This window comes from Orbicella franksi, chromosome 1, assembly GCF_964199315.1.
Source record: "Orbicella franksi chromosome 1, jaOrbFran1.1, whole genome shotgun sequence".
NCBI lineage: Eukaryota > Metazoa > Cnidaria > Anthozoa > Scleractinia > Merulinidae > Orbicella > Orbicella franksi.
Window position 1 is genome coordinate 33300006 of NC_138145.1, and position 12142 is coordinate 33312147.

General features: G+C 36.3%; 2 protein-coding genes and 1 pseudogene across 2 annotated transcripts in view; all 3 read right to left on the bottom strand.

The window, feature by feature from the left end:
• The window catches only part of LOC145479758 (uncharacterized), a 307549-nt gene that overhangs the window by 217698 nt on the left and 77709 nt on the right, over positions 1 to 12142 (bottom strand). The gene's annotated exons all lie outside the window — the stretch shown is intronic.
• The window catches only part of LOC145479330 (isocitrate dehydrogenase [NADP] cytoplasmic-like), a 111930-nt gene that overhangs the window by 25436 nt on the left and 74352 nt on the right, over positions 1 to 12142 (bottom strand). The window contains exon 7 of the mRNA XM_081457671.1: positions 11408 to 11471. Coding sequence (XP_081313797.1) covers positions 11408 to 11471 — 64 coding nt within the window. The remainder of the gene's footprint in view (positions 1 to 11407; positions 11472 to 12142) is intronic.
• LOC145479276 (zinc finger protein 862-like) lies at positions 2 to 11401 on the bottom strand (annotated as a pseudogene).

The following is a 12142-nucleotide window of genomic DNA, read 5'->3' on the forward strand; positions in this document are numbered from 1 at the left end:
GAAATTAATTCAAATGGTCAAGCATGTAACCTAGTTGACATAAAAAAATATCATCTACTTAACAATTTTAGAACTTCATGTCTCTCAATGTTTATATGATTTGTTTCCTGACAAACTGTAAATTGTTTGTAAGCAGATTTTATTTTTTTGATGAAAACAAATTATATTATTTTACATGTTCATCACACATCAGGTAATTAAAAGTCTAATCTAAACATTTTAAAATACTAGTACAAAAACAACAACGGAAACAAAGGTCTTGTTTCAATTTGCACAGATGTTAAGTCGCCCTATGTTTCATCATGCGATGGGAATGGGTGCTGACTCAAAAACAGTGCTCCTATATTTCATAACCCCAATACTAATCCTCACACCTCATTGTAAATTATTTTTGCAACAAGTTAATCGTGCAAAAATGAAGGGTTTGTGAGAGTCCAAGTCATAACTTTGCCAAAACTGAAAATTACAAAGAACATTTCGAATGCTGATTTGTATTGACAAACAGTTACTTGGAAAATTGGGGCTACAGATTTTAATTTTACACACTCATATTTTGCAAAGATACATCCTTTGAGATCCAACATCATATTGCTGAATTGTGTAATCTCACGTACATGTTTATTCTATAGCACCCTACTATTACAACATGTGGAGGCACATCAGCCTCCTGGTGTACGGCCACAACTGAACGGATGAACACACCACTCCTCTTTCACACTGAATTTTCTAACTTGTGTTGATTTTACATGTGATGATTTTACATCAAGCAAAATTCTACTCCAACTAGATGTATGTCCACTCAATTTGTATTACATCAACATTCTAAAGTCTTCCGGGACGTCTGCATGTGTGCCTGTATCATGAGATGTATGATGCATCGGCTTGTCCATCCTCCTCCATTTGTGGTAACCCTTTAAATTTCTTGAGGATCCTTGTTTATTTGGACTTACAAGGGTTTCTCGTCTCTTTGAACCTCAGTGGCATCTAATAGAAGAAATCTATCACTGAGAATTTGCCCTTTGTGCTCTTTTAATAAGTGAAGTTTCTGTAGTGGTCTGTTGATCATTCCTTCCTTGGTTTTCAGCATGACTGCATGAATTCTTTTGTCTTTTACAGGAAAGGTTTTTGTAACTTTTCCAATCCTCCATTTCCCTCTGGAAATTTTGTCTTCCAATATCAGGGTTTAATTTGAAGTCTGTGAGTTATGTCAAAAAGACGGCAGCAAATTGATTGTTTTTTTTTTTCGGACGGCTAGTATGTACGTCATCAAGAAGGTAAGCATTATTGTAAATACTAAAGCATAGTCTTGGTTCAAATAGCTCAAAACAGAGATGATTTCAAAGATATTACAATAATACACAGAAGAGCTTTGTTATCAGTTTTGTTTTTATTCCATCTCTGAGAAATAATTTTATTACACGCAATGCATTGTATCAAATGTCACATCGAATTGTACAACACACCACATCAATGCCACTATTCAGGCTGTGTTAATTTACGCTTCTGGTGGCATCGTGAAAGATTGTGAAGCCCCATTTAGCCTGAATTACGTTTTTGTGAAAAACTACTAAAATCTGAGGTCTTATGTTGTTGTTTGTTATCTGCCAAGTGTTGTGGAATTATTTTTTAGTTGTAATTTGAACCGAGTAAGATATTAGGAAAATTGAATACACAGCCCAAATTCTCGTTTTGTTTATCGACCTTATCTGAATGCATTTCCTTTCAAAACTTTAAAACCGGTAAAATGTAAACAAATTGTTTTCTAGTCCATATGATCAAAAATCAGCTTTACAGCTCTTCATAGTGTTTTTTTTTACGTCTGTGGTTCAAATATAGTGTCCGTATCACAGACATGTTTTGTGAAAAGCGTGAATGTACAAATTAGTCATGCTTTGTAGTCACAACCACTTCAAATTCCAATTTCATCTATTATTCAAAACTTTCAGAAAAAGTCGAAGAATTCATTTCAGCCAATTTCAAGTCTCTGAATGTTATTGTTGAGTTCTTACACTGACAAGCTGTCTACACAGGAGATCATTTCATCGCTTTTCCCGTGGTTTTCCTTATCAGGCATTGTGGGAAACTTGATGCACAGGAAACTTGATACCCGGGAAAATATGGAATAAATGTGTGATCAAGTGAGTGGAGGCAAACTAGGGGTACAAACGTTTGTAAATTTGTCAATTTTAAACAGGTAAAATAATACCTGACAGTTACTTGTGATAATACATTGTTTGTGGCTAGTGTTACGCAGCTCGTTTCGTCCTGGCCAAGGGACTCATCAGAGACCTTTCTGCTTGGCAAACTCGTTGGGCATTGTGCCTTAAGTCCCGTTCGCCAACAAAATGACAACGAAACGAGCTGTGTAAGACTAGCCACAAACAATGTATTATCAAAAATAATATCTGACTTAATGTAAAGGTCTCCTTTCTGGTGCTAGTATCAATTTTACACTCAGTTGACTTTACTTTTGAGCCATTTAAATTTGCAACCAACATTTTGGCAAAGGGAGTACAATGAAATACCAAAATGTCTCAAATGTCTCTTATTTTTAATTTCTAACAACAAAAATAATTTTTGTCCAACCAGACTGGCCTTTTTTCTGGTCAAAAGTTGTTCTTGGCCTGACAAATGACCTGCTTATAGACAAAAATTATCTGCAGGAGTCTAGAGGCCAGTGTTAGCAGGAGAACTATACTTTATTCACTACGCGATCCAACATGGCGGACTACAACAATGTGCTCTCAACAATCATACGGGAAACCGCTGACCAACACAGGCTTGCTTCCTCTCCAAGAGAAACAAGAACCCAACAAAAAAACAAACACACACACAGATCACTGAGTGTATCTTGTTTATATAGTTAATAAATAAATAAGTAAATAAATAAATACACAAACAAGACATAAAACAAATAAAAATAGATAATTAAATAATCAAATAATTTTTATAGCTCCAATTTTAGACCTTTTCTTCTGATATTTGGTGAAAAGTTTCCTTGTACAGTATAAGTGGCATTACAGCTATCATTTCTATTTTCAGATTAAATCATTTATAGAAATTCGCAGTTATGTGACATGCCCATACATTATCTGTAATTTGACAAATATTTTTTTCCTAGCTTGAGTGTTAATGCTATAGATCTGATATTTTACCAAGGTTATCTCTACATTATAGGCTTTAAATTATTCATTTTGTTTTAGGATTTAATTTTTTATAGCTGAGAAATTTGTAATTATGTGAATGTGCCCATACATTCTCTGTAATTGCGTTCCAAAACAAGCTCTGTAATTAAGGTGGCTCGATAGCATTTTTGAGTAATGATACTATTCAACTTTTGAGCGACTAGAGCAGCACCATAATCAATCTGACTGGACATCAAACGTTATTGGTGTACTACAACAATAAATAAATTTGTTGTTTGTGTTTATGCTAAACATAAACACGAAAAAAAAAAGAAAAAGAAACATGTTTATGTTTATGCTGAACATAAACAAGACATCCAGCATAGTGATTTTCTGCTTGCGCTCACCGTTTACCCCTGATGTGGCCATGTTAATGGGAGATGAGTGAAAGTGTGACATATATTTTATTGTTATTGTAGTGCTAGTTGGCAAAGGTTAGCTTGCTTTGGGAAAATCACCAGAAAGAAAGCAAGTGTTTTATGAATTCATGATATACAGAAATGTACCTTAGCACAGTGATTCCAGGCAAGACAAAATTATAACAAAGACAACAAACAGCATTGAGTGAAAATCAGCGCAATATTTTCCTGAGTTGACACTGAAAATTAGCAGTCTTAAAATGTTCCAATTAATTTAGAACTCCGGGATTACGTTGAATATGGATTAATCTCATTGAGGGCCATGTCTAGAAAAAATTCATTGAGTGTCTTTTAATTCTCACCAAATTTAATAATTTTAGGGGCAATTGATAAAAAGCAAAATAACACCCCACACCAGTTGATAATCCAGCCAATCTTTCTGAAAGTGAAATGGAGCAATTTCTCTGAGATTTTCACTCCAAGTAATTACATGTTATAAGATTTATTTAAGACCAGAATACCATTTAGTCAAGTCTAGTATTTTGACACCTTGAAACTTCACCTGCAATTTTCTCGAAAATTCTCCTATAGGTTTTTTAAAAATTTTCCCATCATCAGGGCTTTCAATAAAATTTGAAGTAGGTGTCTGCCCATATAATAGTAGGCGGCTGTGACTATTTAGGAGGCCAAAGGCCACCGTTTCTAGGGGGGTCTGTGGGCATGCCCCCCAGAAAAATTTTAAATTTAGAAGCTCAGAAATGCAATTTCCAGCGTTCTTGAGAAAGTAAAGTTAATGAATAATTATTTACTATTAAAAGAAATATATTTTTAATTTTTACAGACAAAAGTGAAAAGGTCAAAGGCAATGAAAAAGTTTTACTTCAAAAAAATGAAGTTGCACTTGAGAACAATTTACACCAATTTACACCGTACATCATGATAAGCCAGTGTGGTCGTAAAGCTATGAGAAGATGCTGTCATTCAACTGATAGTATAGCTAATTTCCTCATCAAAATCTTCACAAACTTCTTCCTCCTTAAAGAATTTTGATGATTACACTGGCCACTAGTTTAGTAGTAATTTATACTTTGACAATTTCTGTACTGTTTCTACTGACAGTTCTAATTCTAGCTTGGTTGACCGTTTTGAAAATAAAATGACACCTGCAACTGTTCAGTCTGAATCTGACTCAAAGTCTGAGTCATAGTCAGAGTGAGAGTCATCCATATCCCAGATATCAGGAAGTTTAAGAGCACTGATTACTGAATTAACTTCTTTCTCCAAATCTTCAACTCCAATCCTATCTCCCATGGCATTCACTTGTTCTGGAACATCTAGTGCCAGCGGTGGCACTAGATGGTGGTGGCAGCATTAGAAACTGTTGGGCAGTTACTGGAAGTGGCACTTGCAGAGATTGATTTAGCAATTTTTCTATGAGCTTTCACTTCACACCACTTTTTCACTGCTTTCTTGACCAGGCTTTCACACTCCTGTACTTCTGGCCCATTGATTGTAATGTGCATCAGTGATTCCAACAAATCACCTTTCAGAGAGCTTCTCAGCCTTGTTTTCAGTCGTTTGACTGCTGATGCCCCTCGCTCCTGCCAGGCATTGCTTACTAGCAGAGACATGCACACTTCAGCAAGACGAAGAAGCTCTGGCACAAAATGACTGTAAGTCGATTGATTGGAAAGCATGTGATGTAAAAGCCAATCTGTAGGTGTTTGGGATGTCAGTTCCTTGTTCTTTGGTGGCTTAACAACATCTGCTGGCATTTCACTCGAGTTTTAAGATGCTGTACTTGAACTTCCGTCACTCACAAATCAATTCCTCTGTCTTCTGGACCTTTGATTCTCCAGTCTCCAGCTGATACAGATATTCTGCAAGGATCTTGATCTCTTTGTCTCCATACTCACTAAAGCTCTGATCAGACTTGGGTGGCACTGCAACTGGATCAAATATTTTGAAAGCACTCAAGATGGGAAGGCTATCCTTGAAACGGGAAGCAATATTGTCTTGCAGAGCATGGACATACTTTGAAGTCAGGTTTCTGAGAAGTGTCTCATCATGTGCTGTTAGAGGAGTCAATCCACTGTAGTGCAGTCTGCTGTCTTCAGCAAGATCTCTTCTCAAACATTCCAGGGGTGATTGTTTATCGGCCACACTTTTCAGTTCCTCTAAAATAAATTCTTCAGCAGGTGCTATGACAGCAAAGGATATGTTTCCTTTCTGAAAGGCTCGGCTGAGATGGCTCAGAATTGGCAGGACTTCATGAAGTAAATACACTGCTCCAAGGAATTTCTTTGACTTGATTTGAGTGATCAAGTTTATTGCAACAGGATCACTATCATTGCTGTAGATTTGCAAAGTTTGGATCAAAGGCACAAAGTTAAGAAAAATACCATCAACAGTGCTTTCTGTAGACAGCCATCTTGTTCGGGTAGCCTTCTTAACGCGCTTTACAACCCTTTTCTTTACAGAATGTGAAATCTGTAACTCTGCTGAAGCAATAACTGCTTTGGTGTATGCTGCTGTGCGCTTTCCCGAGTTGTGGAAGAAAGACCATAGTTGAATCAAAACCTTTCAACAGTCTTGACATATGAAATGTGGTCATTTGCATCCCCACATGCAAGGGCCAATCTATGGCAGATGCAATGAACATTCAATAACATCTTAGCTTCTCTCTTAAGCTTAGCAGCAACACCATTTTGCTTTCCCACCATTACAGATGGGCCATCAGTTGACAAACCTGATAATTTATTGATATCTAGGTCACAATCTGACAGCTGTTTCACAACAACTGACTTGATGGTTTGAGCATTGGCAGAAGTTGAGCTCTCTAAAATGTCATTTACAGCAAGGAAATCTGTTTTCACTTCATAGGTATCTTGGTCAACATATCTGATGAATGACACAAGCTGCTCTCTCTGGGCAATATCCATTACTTCATCGATCAAGAGACCCATGAAGCTGGCTTGCTGTGCCTTCTTCACAACCTCAGATTTTACCATCTCCCCCATCAAAATAAACATTTCTCTCACTGATCCTCCTGAGCGATGCTCAAAGAATTTCATATTTGATAATCCCATTTTCTCCACAACGTCCAAAAGACTGGAAAACTTTGTGTTCGCGATTTCTTCTTTCGCTATCCAGTTAAGAGCCAAGAATGCATTGAAATATACATCTTCCTTTGATTTTTCTCTTTCTTCAAACTCTTTCTAGAAGACAGAAACACGACTTAAAAGTTCTGCACTCACGGCAGCTTTATGTTGTTGTGAAGTTGAGTGTTCTTCAACGGACTTGCGTTTAAAGCGGACAGCAGGTTCAGTGTTAAACTTTTTGCTCTTGTTTTGAAGATTTGTTGCATCGTGTTTTCTACACAAAAGACAAAACATTCCCCTACCTTCTACATAAACTAGCCAGTTCACACCAGTCTTTTTGCAGAAAGAGTTTTTTGTCAAGGATCCATTGATGCTGGAAGTGATCTTTTTGGCTTGTTGCTTGTAATCGATTCATTTCAGTTTTGAGTAACAGAATTGCATCAGCTCACTTGACATGTGTAAAAACTGTGACAGTGTACAGGTTTGTCAACTGAATTTCCAAATGATGAGTGAATAAAGTATTTCATTTCTTCGGCTAATGGCCGTTTGTCTGGCTCAGGAGTTTTGGAAGATTGCAGAGATGACGAGGCATGATCTGTGACTTCAGGTATACTTTCAGTTGGGTTGACTGGCAAAGTTTCATCTGAACCATTGGAATGTGTGGCTTTGTTTTCTGCAATTAATATTCTTAACTAAGCGAAAAACAACATAATGGGTTTATGAGAAAACAATTGCAAAGTCAAAATTTATTCAGGATACCTGTTCAGGTTTGTGGTTTCTTTGTAAAGAATGAAAACAATTCAGTCTGTCCGAGGCTGCGCTTGGCCACCATCTTTGTTCAACCAACCACGTGGTAATAGTTTGGGAGCGAGGCTAAATTTCATTAAGATACCGCTGAAAATGGCTGAGCGTTTCTAAATCAGTTGCAATCTGTCGCGGTACAGAAATCGTGTTGGTATATGCTTTATTCTAAAATTCTCAAGGCAGGTGTGTGCTATATTTCATCAGATTTATTTGAACTGAAAAATGGGTAGGCTGTAAACATTTTAAGAGTTATATTTTTGGACTATTTGTTGACAAACATGGCCAAGTAGCCGGTGACGTGATGACTCGCAGCCGCTGGAGCTCCAATGGTAGCCGGCTTCTAATGAAAGCCCTGTATCATTTAGACAACTACGTCAAGTCGGAGATCCTGAAATCGTATTTCCAAAATAATATCCTTGATGGCCAGTTATTCGGTCTTATGTAAAATGGGGTATGGCGTCATTTTGTTGCTATGGTAACTCAGATCCTGGTGAAATGTGCCCCATTTAAAACCTTCATCTTTGTCTTGTACACTGGTAACATTATTTTGATTTTCTGTTAGATTGATAATGTTGGCACTCTAGACAGTCAAAGTTGAACAGTATCATTACTCAAAAATCCGATCGAGCCACCTTAACAAATAGTATTTTCTAGCTTGAGTATTTGAGCTATAGATCTGAAATAATGCAGATGTCATCTCTGTATCATTGTCCCTAAAACTGATAATTTTGTTTTTGGATTGAATTTTTTATAGCCGAGATATTTGCAATTAATGGTATGTGAATGTGCCCATACATTCTCTGTAATAGCATTCCTGTACATGCTCTGTAATTTAACAAATGCTTTTTCTAGATGGAATATTAAAGCTATAGATCTGAATTTTAAGAATATCATCCCTGCATCACTGAGTTTAAAACTGTTCATTTTGTTTCTGAAGTAAATTACTTATAGTTGAGTAATTGACAATTTTGTAAAGCGTCTATATGCATAATTGTTACACAGCTAATAATTGAATCAAGTCTTCATGCTACGCCTCGATAGCTCAATTGGTAGGACGCAGGAGCCCAGTATTGGTCTACCGTCTTGGTATCACTGGTTCAAATCTGGCCAGTACAAAGATCTTTTCATTTTTCCTTTTTTGCTGAGGATGAAAAGAGGTTGTTTACATATATTGTTTTTGAAAACTTTGCAGTAGTTTTCTTGCAATTCCCTCAGTGCAAAGACCTCATGTATAAAATAATTATTTGGAAATTTTATCTGACAAAAGTACATCTGAGAAGTAAAGTGGATTACTACTCATTAGACCATCAGATGGTGCACTACAGCTACTTATTAAAAAGTGATCTCATTCAAGGAAATCTCTCTCACTGAAATTTGTGTTTGTCTAGCACGGTGTCCTAATTGCTGACAAGTTACTTTGCCTAACAAGAAATCTTAATTACAACCAAAATATAATGTCTGACAAAAAACTTATTCTATTCTGCCAGTTAGAAGTAGGGTTACTCCAACCTACTAGCCAGTCCCTATACACGGACTGATAATTGTCTCGTTTGTAATCGTTCTACCATAAACATTTTTACTTCAAGGCGATTTCTGAATAGATTACTTCTGCTAGCTAAGGAAGGATAGCTGTGATATGGCCAAAGTTTGCCAAGTTTGTTACCACTTATAACCCGGCCACACCGAATCTTAAAGTGATTCTCATGAAACACTGGCATAACATTCAACGGCAGCCTAGACTCACACATAATTATCTTTAACCAGCCACCAATAATATTGTATCTTACAGGAAGGAAAAATCACTCAAGGACGTTTTAGTCCACCCAAAACTTCCTTCAGTCACCCTGCAATCATAAAAACCTGTATACAAAGAAGCACTTTCAGAAAGTTTGTTTTCAAAACAGAAGGAAATTTTCATACATGTATGACCACTTTTTGCTAGCAACACATTCAGCCTGTGTTCACGCATTTCTTACTGCAAGTCAACCGAGCCAACAAAACTAGCCCCTTATAATCTACTAACCGCTCCTTCGCCTTTACTTCGAACCTTTCAGTTGATCATTCGTAGCGAACGTAGAAGCTGAGGACTTGCAGACTTTATTTTAACACTTGAAACAAAGCAATGGTGTTCAGTATTGGGGTTAACAGCATTAATACTTTAAAACTGACTTTCACAACATTTTCTTCCCTTATGGACTACCTTAATGACCAGTTAGTAGAATAAGATCTACTAAAGTAAGGATTAAGAAACATAGAACAAAGTCTTTATTTATTTCTTTTATTTATTTTATTTATTCCGTTTCCTCCCCTCCTAGACTGAAACAACAAATCGATAAAAACAAAAGAACACACACACATAGAAATCACTGAGCGTATCTTGTTTGTGCAGTTGCCTGGGTTAGTTAGATAGTTAGTTAGCTAGTTAGTTGGTTAGACAGACAGACAGACAGACAGACAGATAGATAGGTAGATAGATAGATAGATAGATAGATAGGTAAATTACAATAATAATCATTTAGAGAGGAAGCTAGCACAACAAAACACCGCTGAAAACTACTTACAATTTAAACTTCTACGTACAAAACTAATGCTAATACAATACTCAATAGTACACTGCTTACAATTTCTTTCTTTTTTTACCAAGAAATAATTTCTAAAAAGTAAGGCACCCGCACAGTACTAATTTCCGAATTTTATTTATATTGCTGAAGCTTTAGGGCTGCACTACACACACAAAAAATATATATAGAAAAAGTACAAAGAACGCCAAAAAAAATAAAGAAATATGACACTTTAGCTTTCATTATTTGAACATGAAAATAGGGTTGGCAATCATGTACAAGGAAGGAAGAAAAGAAAAAAGATTTTACACAATACAGAGGCAGAGAGTGGTCCACTTAGCTTCGTATTTTCTGCAGTTTGAGTTTTTAATGGCCATTTGTCTTTCACATTTGATTTTATTTTCCAGTCAGGCAAGAAAGACCTTTAGGCTCAGAGACTCTGACTGATTTCTTGCGAGGAATATATGATATTTAGCAATAAGAAGATAATGATTTAACGCGTAGAAGCTCTCAGATTCAGGTTTGTAGCCATAAAGGATTTCAGAGTAATTGGGGTTAATATTGTCTGAACGTTTGGTATTCCACCACATTATAACATCTTTCCAAAACGGTTCAACTGCAGGGCACTCCAGAAACATAAAAACAAGTGTTTCATTTTCGAAGAGGCAGTGCTCGCATTGTGGTGTTTCTTTATGTTCATTTTATATAGAGAGAGATTGGTTGGTATGATGTTATGTGCAATTTTAGACTGAAAGCTTCTCAACTTGTTTTCGACGGTGACTTTCAAAGGAAGTTCGTAGGCGTCCTTGACATTTGACACTTGTTTACGTAGATTGATGTCAACAATGGGAGGAGAAAAGTATTGAACAAGCTTTTTTAGTGGAGAGGATGGTGTCGCTATCAGCAAGAGACTTGAAGGTTGACCACCCATCGGGCTATTACCTAGGATTTTGCTCTGCCGAAGTTTCAGAATTGCCGCAAGAATACCAGTGTAATTGAGAAAAGTACTAAGAACACCAAATTTGCATATAAAGTTTTCAAAAGAAAGGAACTGACCCTGGGGGTCAAGTAGGTGACATATTTTCAAATTGCCTTTATTAACCCACGTTTTAAAATAGATAGACTTTCCATTTATCCTAATAATGCAGTTGCTCCATAAAATCTCATGTTGGATTTCTTTTACGGCAATAGGATCTTTGGAATTAAGTTCTTGCCAAACCACTAAAACATTTTTGTAAAAAGCAGGTAAATTTTTGAGATCCAGCAATTCTAGTTTGTAATTACGTTGACAAAAAAGCTAAACTAACATACTCAAAACACAATCACTGGATGGTAATAGCTGGTAAGTGGGGAAAAGTGCTTAATGTTGTGGAAGAGAGAATTCTTGTTTGACTTACCATGTCATCAATTAGTCTGTGTTCATACCAGATCCCATGCTCCTTGAATTGTTCTTCATAACTCCTAAACATTTTCAGTTTAACAGATAACTCAATTAATATTCAAAAGTACAAGACACTCATGTACATCTTAACTATCATTGCTCAAAATTCATAATTTTTCTTTTTCAAGTTTCTACTGGACAATCGTCACTTGATATCCCAGTTTAGAGTGATTATTGTCTAGTGGAGAAATATTTGGCATTTAAAGGGTTATGTTCCATTATTAAAACTTGAAGGGGGCACAAATTAATGGTGGTTTATGGGGTTTTAAATAGCTCTTCAATGGACAATGAGCAGATTGACCTAGGCTTTGACTGGTTAGTCTTTCATCTTACCAGTCATGCATATTGGCAGGTCCATTTCACCGCTTTTTTTCATAAAACAAGTTTGTATCAGGCTATGATGAGAGCCAAAAATAACCAACAATGTTGAAATAAATATAAGTTATGCTCCCATAAATAACACTATGGTGACATTTACAACAATTCTTCTGCGACACCTTACACATGCTCAGAAGTGAAAAACAAACTTGCGGTCACACGATCTTAAAATATCGGGGAAAAAGCCAAGTGAATACAAGAGTGAAGGGAATTTCTAACATATAAAAAAGCTCCTGATGACCTGTGTGATCTTGGCTTGATACAAGCCACATAATGAGAAAAATTCAGAGATTTCTCTTAATGGGTTAATAGA